The sequence below is a fragment of the Helianthus annuus genome, chromosome 11 (genome assembly GCF_002127325.2).
Source record: "Helianthus annuus cultivar XRQ/B chromosome 11, HanXRQr2.0-SUNRISE, whole genome shotgun sequence".
In the NCBI taxonomy this organism is placed as follows: Eukaryota; Viridiplantae; Streptophyta; class Magnoliopsida; order Asterales; family Asteraceae; genus Helianthus; species Helianthus annuus.
Genome location: NC_035443.2, coordinates 105,210,316 through 105,227,475, shown reverse-complemented (window position 1 = coordinate 105,227,475; position 17,160 = coordinate 105,210,316). Strand labels below are relative to the sequence as shown.

At 34.0% G+C, this 17,160-nt stretch overlaps 1 protein-coding gene across 4 annotated transcripts; it reads left to right on the top strand.

The window, feature by feature from the left end:
* Positions 1–5,064: 5,064 nt before the first annotated feature.
* LOC110915404 (phosphatidylinositol/phosphatidylcholine transfer protein SFH9) lies at positions 5,065–11,627 on the top strand. 4 transcript variants are annotated; one of them, XM_035979720.1, is made up of 16 exons: positions 5,065–5,331; positions 6,432–6,578; positions 6,714–6,770; positions 6,858–7,134; positions 7,482–7,581; positions 8,024–8,290; positions 8,605–8,682; positions 8,787–8,888; positions 8,958–9,007; positions 9,096–9,195; positions 9,403–9,483; positions 9,576–9,656; positions 9,822–9,903; positions 10,173–10,540; positions 10,779–10,853; positions 11,150–11,627. In XM_035979720.1, exons 3-16 carry the CDS (start codon positions 6,764–6,766, stop codon positions 11,207–11,209), a joined length of 1,728 nt encoding a protein of 575 aa, XP_035835613.1. In that variant the 5' UTR covers positions 5,065–5,331; positions 6,432–6,578; positions 6,714–6,763; the 3' UTR covers positions 11,210–11,627. The 4 variants fall into 4 exon arrangements, with proteins under 4 accessions (XP_035835613.1, XP_022015794.1, XP_035835614.1 ...); XM_035979721.1 differs by lacking the exon at positions 5,065–5,331 and having other exon boundaries at positions 6,383–6,563; XM_022160101.2 differs by lacking the exon at positions 5,065–5,331 and having other exon boundaries at positions 6,383–6,578.
* Positions 11,628–17,160: the final 5,533 nt, after the last annotated feature.

The window sequence follows — 17,160 nt, the reverse complement described above, 5'->3', positions numbered from 1 at the left end:
AGCAATTGGACTTGGAGCGGAATCACTCAGTTGCTTGGAGCGGAATCACGAAGTGTCGTTCGAGCGGAATTAGATGTGATGAATAACTGGAGCGGAATCAACCTTAACTTTGGAGCGGAATCTGAATTTGGAGCGAAATCAGCTGAAATCTTTGGAGCGGAATTAGATTTTGGAGCGGAATCAGCTTCAAAGTGCTGCTGACGTCATCCTTTGCACGATCATTTTCGAGCGAAATCAAGTAAAACTCAAATTTTAGATCGATTTTAGCGTTGAAAATTTCAAGGGTTTATCAATACATGATTGCGAGTGATGTGTGTGAAATTGAGCTGATTTTACCGAGAAAATTTTGAATTTTTTAAGAAGAAGGTGTAGAAAGACAGAAAACACAGCTGAAATGGCAAGAACTCTTCCTCTTGAGCTCTGATACCACTTGTAGGATCGTTTTCAGCCCTGAATGAGTCGATCAGAAGAATTCTTGTCCAAAACAAGAGGCGGAAACTAATGTTTTGGTGCAATCTCAGCCGTATTCACTTTTAACTGTTGTTTTATTGATCAATAACGCGTTTACAATCCTGACAACACTTCGGCAGCACTTCGTGGCAATCGGAATGACTATGGCACCTAGAACTATATGATTTCGCTCCTAACTACACCTATATATAGGCTTTCTAATTTCGCTCCAAGATGTACGAGCGGAATCAGACCTACAACATTTCGGGCGAAATCAGGTACAATACATTACGGGCGGAATCAGAATCATAGGGGTTTCGCTCCAAATGACAAGATGTCATTTGGAGCGGAAACACTTCTTAAAGACAATATCTTGGATTCCGTGTCCCGTTCTAGCCTATCCTACACTAGACTCGATACAAGACGTAGGCGACTGACAGATGCACCAACATCAATCACATTAATGTAGGTTCCCTCTGCCTTCTCATTCACGACCGTTCCTCTACGTGGAACAAAAGTTTTCCCATCAATATCAACAACCCTGTCCGCAAGACTCTTAAAAGACAAAGTAGGGTTTTGACGGTCATCATGCTGAAAATTCCCGGATTTATAACGATCATCCATGCTAAGAAAAACGACTCTCTATAAACACAAAACTTCAGACTACCATGCACAAAATCAAACCAGCGAGACCAGAATCAGAACGACAAACAAACGAAACGATGAAACCCTAAACTAGCTAACCCTAACCCATGTATCTTTCGAAATCAAATAGAGGAATTAGTAAGTCGAAATATAACAAACCCACACCTCTATGCAATCAGATCAATTCAAGAACTAGGGCGGCGATTGGAAACAAACCAAAAACAGAAACCCTAGATTAAACTTTATCCCTTTGCTAACTAGTTCGAATTAGATGTATTGATAAATCAATAATCCAATGATCAGACTGTTATACAAAGATCAGAAAGAAAAATCGAAGGTTGCAAGAAGAAGGAAAATCGCCATGCTAGAGAGAGAATTAGGGTTTCTCACTCTCTCTAATCTTTTTTATTATACTTTCGTATTATACTAAGTACTTTAGATTCCACAACTTAATTCCGCAACTCCAACTCACGCCTACGTTTGCCATGTAGGGTAACCTTGGTGTTCATGTACTATTACCACCATCCCTTTGCTCACCGGGTATAACCTTGGCTTTCCTGAACTACGTCAACCAACTTTACGCTCGTGGGATTCCTAAAGAAGACTTAGCAACACCGTAAGTATGCTCGAACACCCTTTTTCAATTTCACACTTTGGGTGCTATATCTTAACTATTAAACCTACACAGTTACACTTAGATTTTTTTATAAAATGCACAAAGGATCCAATACATGCCTCCCGTTAACATGTATAGCATTATAGGAGTAACGCACTGCGCGTAAACTTGTGGTCATGTTAAATGCTTATTATTGTGGTAATCAGAGGATTAACTCGGACATTCACATACTAGTTTTAATGTTAATCTTGATAACTAGTTTCCCATGTGGATTCATTAAACTTTTGTGCTATCATATATATTAAACTTGTATACTCGCCAATACGTTGTATTGAACCATGTATTTTTAACATATTGCAGGACGATGATGATATTAAAATGGGCGTAGCGACGATGCTTTAGATACACCTCTAGAAATTTTTAGATTATGTTGTTGTATCAAATTTTGTACTATGTTGTATTTTGTTTCATTGTTGTATTTGAATTTCCAAGTATTGTAATGTGACAAGTTGTTATGAAATGAAATCAGTTTATTCAAATTATTGTCGCTTTTGGTGTTATGTTGCAATGAGCAATCTCGTTCCTCTCACTCCGATGTTTCCACCATCGGTTGTGGTGTGACACTCATACCCATACCCGATTATAAAATTTAGTCCCATACATGACCCATTACATGTCGGGTATTTGACGGGTATTTAATCATCGGGTATCGGGCATCCCTGTTGAGATTTTCAAGTATATATATTTTCCTTTATAATTTTACGTTTTGAAAATCTATCTAATATATTAAATTATGATAAATAACATACTTATCATAATAATAATAATATTTGATATCTTTTAAACATGTAAATATATTATAAAATTAATTTCAAAAAATAATTTTGTATTTCATAGCATATAAATATTAATAATGCTGTCAAAATATATATATTTAAAATGAAAAGTTTATTTTTTCAAATAATAAAGCTATAAGAATAAAACATTACTAAACTATGGTCAAAGGAAAATAAATATAAAACTTAGAAGGTATCAGGTATATATATTCGGGTAAATGGGTATATAGTTTTCAGGTAATTGGGTAGGGTATCATCTAATCTCATACACGTCCCATACCCGCGAAATATTTTTTTTTCATACGCATACCCGTCCCAATACCCGTCGGGTATCGGGTATACCCATCACAAATGCTTCGGATTTCGGGTATAACCGTTGGGCTCAGGTATTTATGCCATCCTGACTCAAGATTGAGTTTACCGGGTGGTGAAGGGGGTTGGTTGGCGGCAGTGTTCTCGCGAAGGGAGTTATCCCCTATTCCATTTTCACCATGTTTGCCCCGTACACCTTACTTGTCTACTGAAACCCTTTTCCAAGTATAAGACATTAACTTATTAATAATAATAACTAGTGATATTTCCCCACGCTTCGCGAGAAAAATTCTTATATCGATTGAAAACAATAAAAACGAATATCGGTACCAATGCTTTTCAATTGACATCAATTTAGTTGGTTTGCGTTCTATGCTTATTTTTTAACACTGCCATAAAAACTTTACGTAAAACGCTATCCTGACACTATCATACCAAACCAAATCAACAAAGACTGAGTTATTCGGTACAGTTAGTTGATTTAATTTTTTATTTTGCTTTCAACAAGCTAAATCGTATCGCTATCATACCGTACTGAATCGAACAACATCGGTACATGTATGTATTATTTTTTATGGTTTTTTGTTTGATAATAGATATCGTGCCGCTACCGTTGTGAATTGAATAAAAAACCAAACGAACAACATCGGTTCGGTACCGATATTTATATTTACTGATTTTTCTTTCGCTAAACTGACATTGCATCGCTTTTGTAGCATACCAAACAACATATGTACTGATACATGTATTCATTTATGGTTTCAGTTTCAATTTTTTTCATTTATACAACTCTGTCTATGATGATAAATAAATGTCGGTACCAGTACCGTGATAATTTGAACTGATCGATACCGTTCGAACAACATTAGTGTTAGTACCAGTGTTTGTTTTTTTATCGTTTTCGATCGATGTAAAACATGTATTGACTTTTATATCGAGTGCATGAATCGTACCGATACTATAATGAACTAAACTGATACCGAATTGATTATTAAATAAAATAGTACTAATAATAAATAAAAATAAGAACAAATACGTAAAAATTATTAGTTACTATTTATTACCAAAATGTATTTTAAATCAATTTTTAGGTATTTTAAATAAAAACATGGAGATCGATTAATTGAATGCGCGATTAATTAACTGAATACCTGATTGATTAACTGAAAGGGAACTAACTAAATACACAACCATCACGGGGAAGAACCACCATCTTCGACAACCACCGCCACCAACTCCAACAGCCACCACCACCTCCAACGAAAATCACCACCGTCTCGATATGTAACAGATCTGGGATATACTTACCCAGCCCAGATCTGGAGGGTGACCATGAAGTTGAATGATCTTCTTGAGGCTTGAGCTGGAGTGTTGCTGGGCTGTGTTCTAGAGTATGTTGGTGGGTTTAAGGCTGAACTGGTTAGAGGAGTTCGTTAGGGTTCATGTATAAAGGGAGTGGTTCTCATTTGGATGATCATTAGTTCTTGATTTGTAGTTTTTAGATTTGTAAGTATCTTTGTATATTGTTTTTTCTGGGTTAAATTAAATTGGTTTGAGTAGATTGTTCCTGACAAAAAAATATATACATTGGTTTAAATGAAAAGTACAATTTATCGACTAAGAGTGATGTAAATTGTGAAAAAAAAAAAAAAAAAAAAAAACAACACAGAGATGACGAAGGAAAAAAAAATGAAGAACGGAGATCTGTGTTTAGGCTGAATTTTGAAAAAAATAATTTTTATATTCTTCAATATTAATATTAAGTTAATTGTTTTATTTTTTAAATCTAAGTTTGTTTAAATATATTTTATATATACTAGTAAAATTACTAACATACCCTCATGTGCAAGATACATGCTATATTTAACTGAAAATTTTAACCTGGTTTGAGTTAAAAGACCTAAAGTGTAAAATGTTTTTCAAATAAAGGATAAATTACACTTTTCGTCCTTTATGTTTGTATCGGATTGCAACGGATACCCTTTAACTTCAATATTTACAGTCACGGTCCTTTTTTCGTTAAAAGCATTACACCTTAGGTCCTTTATCACTAACTCAGTTAATTTTAAACATTAAGTCATATCATGTGCACCTCATGTGAGGGCCTTTATGTCTTTATACATCCTCCTTCTTCCCCTTATAAACCATCTTTAATTCTTTATTACACACCTCATTCTTCACCCTCTGTAACAAAAAGAAAAAACAACCATCCCACCACCACGTATGACCACCACCGACGTCTGCAACCACCACCGCAGGATGTATAACCATCTTTATCATATCTATCTCTCTCTCTCTTGCCACAATCCGTGAAGAACGAAGTTTTCCGATGAAAATCCCCAACCCTAGATCCTAACGCGCCATTACCACCACCATTAACGCCACCACTGCACAACACCACCACCCTTCCATTTATAACTATTAAGATCTCTGTTACAGATCTGAGCATCGTTTCCGTTTCCTGCTGCAAAGGTTAGATTGATAATGATGATGCTTAGTGATGCATTTTGTCCTAATTTGATTCAGATTCAAGTGTTTAGGCTTGTATCTAGTTTTGTTTCTAGAAAAAGCAGTTTTAAAGCTCTTTCTTGATAGAATTAAATCATGAATTGCTTATTTTCACTTAATTATGTTAATATTTGAGTTGAATTGTTCCAGATTAGCTGTTGGGTATAAGGGAAAAAAAAAAAGAAATTGTAGAACAGAGGGCCATGGTTAGCTATTAAACTGTTGGTTTTAATTGGATTAATTGAAGATTTTTTATGGAGTTGATGTATATTGTATGAAAAATTTGGGGGGTATTAGATACTAATGAAAATTTGGGGACGAAGAATCAATGGTGGTGGTGGTGGTGAGTGGATGTCGCCGGAAATGGTGGTGGTGACTAGATGTCGCCGGAAATGGTTGGTGGTGACTTGATGTCGCCGGAAATGGTGGTGGTGACTGGAATCGTCGGAAATGGTTGGTGGTGACTAGATGTCGCCAGAAATGGTGGTGGTGACTGGATGTCGCCGGAAAATGGTTGGTGGTGCTTAAGGTTGCAAACGGAGGTGGGAGTGGTGTGGCGGATGAGATGGGTTAGGGTGGCTGAGGTAGTGGTTGCTGGTGTTTAGTTTAGAGAGAGAGATATTTCAAAGTGAGAGATGATAGTTATTTATTGTTTTTAAAAATTATTTGTGTTTTATTTATTATAATAATTGTAAATAAATTGATAAAAAGACTATATTACCCTTGTATGATCAAATTTAACTGAAAATTTTAACTAAGTTAAGGTCAAAGGACCTATGGTGTAATGAGTTTTCCAAATAAAGGACTGTGACTGTAATTATTAAAGTTAAAGTGCATCCATTGCAATCCGATACAAACATAAATGACGAAAAATGTAATTTATCCTCAAATAAAAGATTATGACTGTAATTATTAAAGTTTAGATGGTATCTATTGTAATCTGATACAAACCTAATCCTAAAGGAAGAAAAATGTAATTTAGCCAAATAAATAAGAGAGATCACCCCTCCAACCTTTCATCCACCTTGTTGTTGTTTAATTAAATAAAAACTGTTTCTTTACAGCAAAGAAGCGAGTATTCACAAAGCAAAGCAAAGCAAACCCATTCCAACTTTCTCACAATACCCAACTAATTTCATCTCCGATTTCATCACACAAACAAAGATTCTTCAATTGGTTCTTGCGATCTTGTTAATGTGGGTTCTTTCAAGGTACCCTTTTCTTATTATTTTACAATTCTTGTTTCTTTTCTTTATGGGTTGTAATTCTTTTGAATGATCATGATCTTGATTACAAGAATCTTTCTGGATCTAAGTTATCTAACCCCATGATATAACCTAATGCAGATTTCCAATTGGGTATTTCTGGGTTCTTGTAAGCTCCAACTTTTTATATAATGCCAGGTATATCGTTTTAAATATTATTAATATAATCTTGTAGGGTATTCATAGTTTTTGTTCTTAGTATTAGTTTTGTTATTATTGTTGTAGCATTGAATCAAGAAGATAGGAGTAGTCAAAGATGTGATTTGGGGGATGATAAGAAAAGGGTTAGGGTTAGATCTTTGAAGAAAAAAGCAATGGGTGGGATGCCAAACGCGGTGAAAACGCCAAGTAATAAGCGGGTTTCCAATTGTCGATTTGCTTCTGTTTCAATTGATGATGTTAGAGATGACGAGGAAGAGAAAGTAGTGAATGCTTTTCGTGAAATCTTGATCGAGAAAGACTTGCTTCCTGATGCTCATGATGATTATCACACCTTGTTGAGGTAGTGTTTGATATGATCTCAATCTTGTCAAAAAAAAAAGGGTTATTTTGTTTAAACACTTATTGGTTTCTTGAAGTTTAAGTTTTGTTCTACAAATGTTCAGATTACAAATAAGAATAAGCTAAAAATGATGAAAACATCAATATTTCTGTTAGTTATTGCCATTACCCGTTTTGAAATCCGTATAGGTTTTGAAAATTAAAAAAAAAAAAAAAGGCGAAAATCAATTTCTAAACTGCCCTTAAATAAGGAAGGGGACCTAAATCAAATGCCATCAATCTAATCTACATGTAACAATAACAATGGATTTATTAAAAAGAAAAGCTGCAATATTCATGGGGTTGCAGATTCTTGAAGGCTAGGAAATTTGATATTGATAAGGCCGTCCAAATGTGGGTAGACATGCTCAACTGGAGGAAAGACTATGGTGCTGATTCCATCTTAAAGGTGCTCTTTGACTTTTTGCATGATTGTTTGACTTTTTTATGGTCTGCTCTAATTAATAGCTTACATGATTGATTATTTGACTTTTTAGGGTCTAATTCATATGTTACATGATCATTTTGACTTTGTGTGTTTCGTTAAAGACATTAGTTTTCAGTAATCATATAATAAAATTTAGCAATGCATATTTGACTCTGATTATGTGATTATACAGAGATCAATATCGATTCAGCTGAACCAAAACTGGTTATGTTAGAAAAATAAGTTTATATATATTCACCTTTCATTTTTATCTTATTTTAGAGTCATTTAATAATACTAACGCTTTTAGTAAATTAGTAACTAATTACATTGTCGAATATTGTAATGATGTTTAATATAACTTGACTAAAGCTGCTAGGTTCAACGTTTGATATTTTATTTATGCAATTGTGATTTTGTGCAGGATTTTGTATATGATGAATATGAAGAGGTTCAAAGCTACTATCCTCATGGCTATCATGGCGTGGACAAAGAGGGACGGCCTGTTTATTTTGAACGATTAGGAAAAGTGGACCCCAGTAAGCTTATGAATGTCACCACAGTTGACAGGTTTCTAAGATACCACGTACAAGGTTTCGAGAAAGCGTTTTCTGAAAAATTCCCAGCATGTTCCGTTGCAGCTAGAAGACATATAGATTCCTGCACCACCATATTGGACGTTCACGGAATGGTTAGCTTGTTTTATTATGCCTTCTATTGTATAAATTTATAATTATAATTATAATATAATATATATTATTCAGTTATTTATGTTATTATTATTATTATTTCAATGTATACATTATATAGAAGTTATATGAATAACCGGCTCGCGAGCCTACTATGAAGCTCAGGCCTGGGCTTGTTTAATAAAGAAGCTTATTTTTGGCTCGGGCACGAGCTCGTTTAAGCTTGGGTCGATTCGAGCTTTTGGCACGAGTCGATCATGAGCGACACACGACCTTTATTTTTAGTTGAAGAATTCTTAATCGTCTCGTTTTGTAGAACTGGATGAGTTTTGGTAAAGTTGCACATGATTTGTTAATGCGCATGCAGAAAATAGACGGAGATAACTATCCTGAGGTGCTAACATTGATCCCTATTATTACTAAGACTATTTTTGTTCATGTGTGTACCGTTTCTGATCCCTTTTCTATTTTTTATTTATTTAAATTTTGGTTAATCAGACTCTACATCAGATGTTCATTGTCAATGCTGGTAACGGATTCAAATTAGTATGGAATACGGTGAAAGGATTTCTTGATCCAAGAACAACCTCAAAGATACATGTAAGATTGATTACCAAGATCCATCCGACTTTTGTGTTGAATTTTGATTTGATTTATGAGAATTTTTAGGTTCTTGGCAACAAGTATCAGAGCAAACTGTTGGAAGTTATCGATTCAAGGTTTGCCTTTTTTTTTTTTTTCTCTTTCCTTTGAAGTATAAAACTTATGTTTGATTAGAATTTATAAAATTTTGTGAATTTATTATAGCCAATTACCGGATTTTCTTGGCGGAAGTTGTTCATGTCCTAATGAAGGTGGATGCTTGAGGTCAGACAAGGGTCCTTGGCATGATCTAGAATTAATGAAGGTATGTAATGTATGCACGTCAAAGTGGGTCGTCCGGGTCAATATGTCAAACTTTTTTTTTTTTTTTTTTTTTTTGAAATCAAGTTAGTTAACTTTTGACCTGTCTTATTTTAGCTAATTTTCTACATATGGGCCATTTTTAAGAGTAACGACCCATATTTTTATACAAAATGGGTGCATGTTTTCAATTGTTTGGATTCTGTTGCAGCTAATCAATACGGAAAATACAGAGAAAAATGGTAGCTTTTATGATGATTCTAATTTACAAGTCAAGTCAATTGTTTCTCAGGTGCAGTGGCTGCTATACAAATTTTTTTTATCTTGTCAAAATTTCTTGTGTTTTCGGTTATTTTGCTGACATTCTACTTTCTTTTATTTCAGAGTATAAGCCGTAAAATATCTGGGGATCTAGCGGGCTTTCAAACTCATGTTCCAAGAAGATCAATGTCTCTCAATCTTAGGGTATGTCTTATGGAACTCGTTTTCTGATTTTTTTGGCCTGACATCACAAATTTTGGTTTTTGGTTATTTAGGAATAATTAGTTCCAAGTTTCATGTTTTCTCCAATAAAAACTTGTTATTAATAGAACTAAAATGACCTATTCACCCTTTTCTTTTATCTTGTAGAGTTCGGTCAACATACCTGTTTCTAACGAAACAAGAGTTGAACAAGTGGTTTCCAGTTCTCAGATTGATGTTACTCCCAGAAGTAAGTGATCCTTGTGCGTATTTTACATCAGACGGGGAATTGGGTTGTTGGATAACAGGTCAAAATGGATAATATTTAGTGCGGGTTATTAAACATTTTTTTATATATTATATTGTTAAATTTGATTACAAAATAAATATTGTTACAATAATATTTTATGTTGTTTATTATACTGATTAATTAAAAAAAAATATATCTTTTGGACCTCTAGTTATAGAATTATAATATTTTAGTACAGTCTTTCTAACCATTGTTAAGTATTTGAGCAGATGATTTTACAATATCAAGAATGACGATGGAAGAATCCACTGTGAATAAAGTTTTTGGCTTTCCGTACAAAGTTTTAACCTACATATTTCTTATTTCTTTTGGGTTGGTGAATTTTTTGACAAGAAACATTATCAAGTCATTTAGCAACGAGAAAAACATACAACGGTTTGTGAATGCTTCCAGTCCCCCCGTAGAAAAAGATAAAGATATTTTGCACCCGTGTGAGGAGAAGTTAAAACAATTAGAAGCAATGGTGGCTGAGCTTTCAAGTAAGCCGTCAAGAATTCCACAAGAAAAAGAGGAAATGCTCGCTGAATCCATGAATCGTATAAGATCAATGGAGTATGATTTGCAAAAGACTAAAAAAGTAATTATTTTTATTTTTTGTTTTATAAACGGGTCGATCTGGGTTATGTTTGATCTTTAAACTGATCAAATGGGCCGAATAAAAGAAATCTAGTTATGACATACGCACCAAACGTATGTAAATAGTTTTTTTTTTTTTTTTGAAAAGTAGTTTTTCTAGTCATATATTGATTAGTTATGAAGAATTTTAAAGATCCGTCAATAGTGTGTAGCTTGCTAACCCTGTTTTTGCTTTGTAGGCATTATTTGCTACGGCTTCAAAACAAATGGAACTCGAGGAGTCAATAGAGACCCTAAGAGGGGATGCTATTAATGTAAGTTGAAATCTTTTACTTCAAATTTCATAACTGATATGACTTTTGACATCAATGTTAAATTTGACTTTTGAAGTCAAACTTGGCCTATTTGACCTCGAAAAGACCTTATTGTTTTAGCATCGAGTTTTTTCCCATGAGAAGCTTGGTTATGGATTTCACGCATTTTAAAAATTTTCTTATAAGTTAAAGTTTTTGTCAAGTTTCAGACTCGATGTTTAGTTGGTTTGACCTCCAAAGTCAAAACATTTCTGATTTTCATTTTAACGCTAATGATCTTAAACTTGGTATAACAGAGAACAAACTCGTGTTGGGTGAGACGGACCAAATCATCCTCAAGTGGAAGATGGCAATGAACGTCGGAAGTTTAGTCGGTTGACCTCAAAAAGTCAACTTCGCTTCAGACAAAGATTCTCGTTTCGGGCATATGATTTCTCATTCAAAACTCGAGGTTTCTGAGTAATATACAACACAACAATTACACACATGCAGAAAAAAATATAATTTCTTCGTTCTTTCCCCGCTCGGGTTGATAATTAAAGGCGTTTGAATTAATTAAACAACATGCATACTTGTTAATAGATGGTTTACATAGAATGAGATAATTCGCCCAGAAAAACACGTTTGACGGGAATAGGTCAGCGGTTTTTGCGTAAACAAGTACTTTTTATTTTTGTTTCATGTGTAGTTCCGAGAACTTTATGACTCATAATGATTTGATTCACGGTTGAATCGAAATTTGAGCAATAAGAGCATATACGTGTTGACTTCTTATGTCAAACTTGTTAGCTTCTGAAGTCATGATTTAGAAGCTTCTGTTCTATACATGATACAAATGGACATGACTTTTGTTTAAAGAGACAAAAACCTCAATAATTAGTATTCTTCTTGTAAGTTTTGTGGATGTATGCCAATTTTAAATAGACAAAGTAGGAGAAATAAGTAACACACTTGCATTTCTAAGAAGGAATTTTAAATAGAGAAGTAGTAGTAGTAGTAAGTATCTGTGTTTATAAATGAGCCACATAAATGTTGAGATAAACATAACATGCTGTTAATACAAAACTTAAAGAAGACAAGTTACTTGCTATGGAAGAACAATTCGCACCAAAATCAAACATCTTTACTACCAATAATTGTTTGTTTGTACCAAAGTCTCTTATAGGAGGTAAAGGTTACTACTGTTGTTGAAGACAAGGTTGCTATCGAAAGGGAAAATATTGACGCTAAAGAACATGCCTACCAAGCACAGTATAGAAATACTTGGTAATTTGAAGAAAACAAATTATCAAGACTTGTTTATCTATTAAATGCAATTACCTTGTATTATATAAAGCTAACTAGGTTATTCCCCATAAACTTTACGGGGTTGTACCATTTAAATTATGTATATGGCAAATATAAAATAAAAAGACTACCTGGCGTGCAACAAAAATTAATTTATATTAATCTAATTATTTCATTAAATAAAATAAAAAGAAATATTTTCAAATGTTATATCGTTTTATAATTGCTTTCTATTAACAGTTGTAGTTAAGACAAATTTTAATTTAATTGACAAAATTTGTAAAAAAGTGAAACAATGTTAGCCTCGTAGAATATGTTGATTTTGTGATCGATTTTTGAAAGTACGTGGTTATCATGGTCGGCTGTGATGGTGTGCGGGGAGGACTTTCGCACAAGGCCCATGATTTCGAGGGGCACGGGATTTTTTTAAAAATTCGATATATATATGTTATTTTAAAAAAAAAATTGTAAACACATACCAATTCCAATATAGGCCCATTATCAAATATTTTTTAATGGTTTATAATTTAGCCCACTACATATTAGGTTTATTGGCTCAATACTAATATGATTTTAATAAAAATTATAACACACTTCGATACATATATACATATATATATACATATATATATATAACACACTTCTATATATATACATATATATATACACATATATATATATATATATATATATATATATATATATATATATATATATATATATAGGGAGAAGATCATGCGAGAACCACCTCTTATTGTGAGAACCGCGAGAACCAATGTGAACACACCAAAAATGCCTAAAAATAGCTAAAAATCACACAATTTTTTTTTTAATATTTTTTATATAAAAATCGCTTTTTTTAAAAAAAAAAAATTTTTTTTGGCCACTAAAAGTAGCGATTTGAGCATAAAAAATATTAAAAAAAAAATTTTAGATTTTTTTTTGATTTTTTTAGATTTTTTTTAGATTTTTTTAGGTTTTTTGGGGGTTTAGTTTTTAGCATTTTAGCTTGGGAGGGGGGGGGGTTTAGGTTTTTTTTAGGTTTTTTGGGGGTTTTAGTTTTTAGCATTTAGCATTGGGGGGGGGGGTTAGGTTTTTTTAGCTATTTTAGATTATGTTCACATTGGTTCTCAAGGTTCTTACAATAAGGGTGGTTCTCGCATGAGCCCCTCCCTATATATATATATATATAGGGGTAGGTTCATTGGGGAACACTAAAAAAGTGGGAACAGCAGGGAACCGACTCAAACGAACTCCGATTGGACTCATTCCAACGGCGTTGGAACCGGGTCGAACCCTAACTAAGATCTCTTAACCCTAAACCCTAAATCCTAACTCCTAAACTCTAAACCCTAAAGCTAAAAAATAAGGCTAAAACCTAAGCTAAACCGTAAAATATAAACTATAAACCCTAAAAGCTAAACCCTACAGGCTAAACCTAAAGCTAAACCCTAAACCCTAAACTCTAAAACTAAACCCTAAACCCTAAAGCTATACCCTAAAGCTAAACCCCAAGGCTAAACCCTAAAGCTAAACCCTAAAAGCCAAACCCTAATATATTTAGGGTTTAGGGGTTATGATTTAGTGTTTAGGGTTAAGAGATCTTAGTTAGGGTTCGACGAGCAGGTTCCAACGCCACTAGAATGAGTCCAATCGGAGTTCGTTTGAGTTGGTTCCCCACTGTTCCCCACTTTTTTAGTGTTCCCCAATGAACCTCACAATATATATATATATATAGAGAAAGTATAATGTACTTCAAGGCTTAACCTACATTAACATACATGACAAAAAATATAACGTGCGTTATTATCATAGAACGTGCGTGATTATAGTCCCATGCGTGATTATGTGGTCCCATGCGTGATTATGTGGTCCCATGCGTGATTATACCCCTGATCCAACGGTTACCATTGTCTCCTACGTGAAGTATGATAAGGCTTTTTGTATGTTAACCTTACTCTATATATATATATATATAGAGAGAGAGAGAGAGAGAGAGGCTGGTTATCATACAAATCCACTAATCGTACATTATGTACGCTACAACTACAACCGTCAGATCATCTCATTTAAACCGCGTGTTTAACTATTAAATGAATCAAATTAAAATTAATAAAAGAAACCGCCAAGGTTAAAATCGTCCATTGCGAGATCAAAACCCCTGATAATCAGCACACAATAACTCACAATCATACCGTAAACCCAAAATCAACAATGCATTCTCTTTCTCCCAAGTTCCCTACTACTCACCGTTGCGATTCAACTAAGATTCATGAGTTTTGAGAAACGAAGCAAAGCAAACAACGACAGACCACAAGCGAAGAAGATGAATCCAGGTATTGATTGACATTTGCGATTTTATAATGGAATATACAGGGACTTAATGACATATGCGATTTTGTTTGTTTATTAAGGTTTTAGACTAAAACATATAGTTTTATATGATTACGTATTGTTCATAACTACGATTTTGTTAGGGTTTATGACTGGTATGGTTATTTATTAAGTTTTGTATGATGATGCAGTTTTGTTAACGATAAGCTGATATATGTGCGATATTATATAGGGTTTTGTATTACAAATGAGATTTTATATGTAAAGTTTTGTTTGTAGAAGGTTTTTGTCTTAGTTTAGGTTGAGCATGCGAATTGATAAAAACCTCATGCGAATTTATATGATTAGTTAGTTTTAGGGGATTATGATTAAATTATACATGCGATTTTATATTTTTTAGTTGTCTAAAGCATGCGATTTATAAAGATTGGCTAGTTTTGGTAATGCTTAACTAAGACATGCGAATTGATAACTCATTCATGCGATTTTATCAACTTATTGACTTAGGGTACATGATTAACCGATAAATGCAATTTTATAAAGGTTTTTGACTGATAACATGCGATTTTGTAGAAATAGATTCTGATGATGACTTTGAAGACCCAATATCAACATTGAACAAAGTTAACAAAAATAGAAAAAGAAGGATTGTTGAAGAAAGTTCTGAGGAGGATGACTTTGTTAAGCCACTCCCGAAAAAGAAAAAAAGATGATAGGAAATCTAAGATACAGCCAAAAAAAAACCTTCAAAAAAGGTGGAACCACCTAGAGCAGAAACTAGAAAGTTTTTCGAATACAGCAACGAAGCAATACTGTTAAGATGTCAACCTAACTCGTATATGGATACTGTGAAAATTTTTTCAAAAAAACAGATTGATGAGGTGAAAAATATGGGATTTGGAGCTATTCTTGATATGAATATCAACCATATTTCAACACGATTGGCAAATTGGCTAGCAAGAAACTTTGACGAGATGTTCGATACACTAAACGTAGGTAGACACCAAATAAACATTACATCGGACACAGTTTATGAGGTATTTGGAATACCAAAGGGGCCAAAGCAAGTTGAAATAATAGTCGATAAGAGAAAAGTTAAAAAGGTGGAGAAAACCGAAAAGAGTAAAGAACCGGGAAATGCTGTCAGGGATACATTCATCAGCCAATGGGGGAAAACACGAGAATTACCCATGGCTTAATTGCAACTGCAATGGATGATCAAAGAGATGGGGGGAGCCTGCTTAAATTAAATTTCCTGGTGTACTGGATGACGTTCTTTGCGGAGATTACAAAGGCAACAACTGCAAATGATAGATGTTTGCTTGGTGTAGAGGCTGTTGAGGAAATACAGAATCTAGATTGGTGCTCATATCTACTTAACACTTTGCGTCGTACACGAGTGGGCTGGAAGAACTATAAAATACAGTTCGTGGGACCTGTTGCCTTTCTTACGGTATGCATTACTACATTTGATAACATATTTAAAAGAGTACTTTGTTTTGTTATTTAATTAAATGATACATGCGATTTAAAAATAATTTTGTTTGATCTTGCGATTTATACAGCTTCAGTACACGCATGAGTACAACAAGAGTCTTAAACTGTTTGAGAAAGTCGTGGAGATACCAGTTATCCGTTATATCACATCTTCGGAGATTGATAAAGTCGAAGAGCATATTTCGGATAACGGACCTATGTGGACATCAAGTGAGAGTGAAAATGAAGAAGAAGAGGGTCGTTCAACGGAGGAGTATACACTACGACCACCGGTTGACACCACAATAAGCTACAAAAGAAGGACTGCACTGTGACAACCCTCACAAATCCAGGTATCCGTACAAATTAATTAATATTTAATTAGTGCTTAATTACTGTGCTTAATTACAATTACGAATAAACTGCTTTCTGTTTTCTGATACATACATATTCATGCGTCATACGTTACTACTGTCACTCCATTTATTACACACAAAACGTTAGTGACAAACTTGATGCACAAAAGCACAGTTAGCACAGTGAGCGGATAACCCAGTAAACATGCTGACATTGCCAGCACTAGACAGATATTGTTTCTGAGGCCAGTATGAGCCGGGAATAGATTACTACACTAGTAGGGAGTGTAGGGAGGTGAGGACCATAGAACTTTGTCACTAGGTGATAGTTATAGTGACCGGAAGTGCCTAAAACATACTTTAATTACAAAATTCTGCACCACACACAAAAATTCAGCATTTAACCACATTAGTAAAGTGTAAAAACTTGGCAAAATAATACTAGACACTTTCCAAAGTGCCGGGAATTTAATGTGTCACTAAAAACAATATAAATGACACTTTATAGCTTTACTTAGCACTTTAACGGATCAATATCCAACCGAACAACCGGACTATACCCGGAACATAAAAATATTGCCAAAGACATAGTTTTCACTTTTCTGAGCTAGCTAGGGTCCCCGAACACCCTAACACCCTTTATATTAATAAACACACTTAAACATACTAACTAAACCATTTGATTCCAAATAGTTAGTAACCAAGTAACATTACACCCCAACCCTTACCCCCCCCCCCTCTAGTTGACGGTCACCTTATGATGACCCACACATCCATTTTGCTTGATTATTTTATTAAGTATGTTGGTAATCTAGTGAACATCTTACTTGTTGGATAAAGCTAGAACATGGTTT

Coding starts and splice junctions, on each gene's coding strand:
- LOC110915404 (XM_035979720.1), top strand. Junction 8,683..8,786: donor ACGGAGATAACTATCCTGAG/GTGCTAACATTG, acceptor TTGGTTAATCAG/ACTCTACATCAGATGTTCAT. Junction 9,904..10,172: donor GATTGATGTTACTCCCAGAA/GTAAGTGATCCT, acceptor GTATTTGAGCAG/ATGATTTTACAATATCAAGA.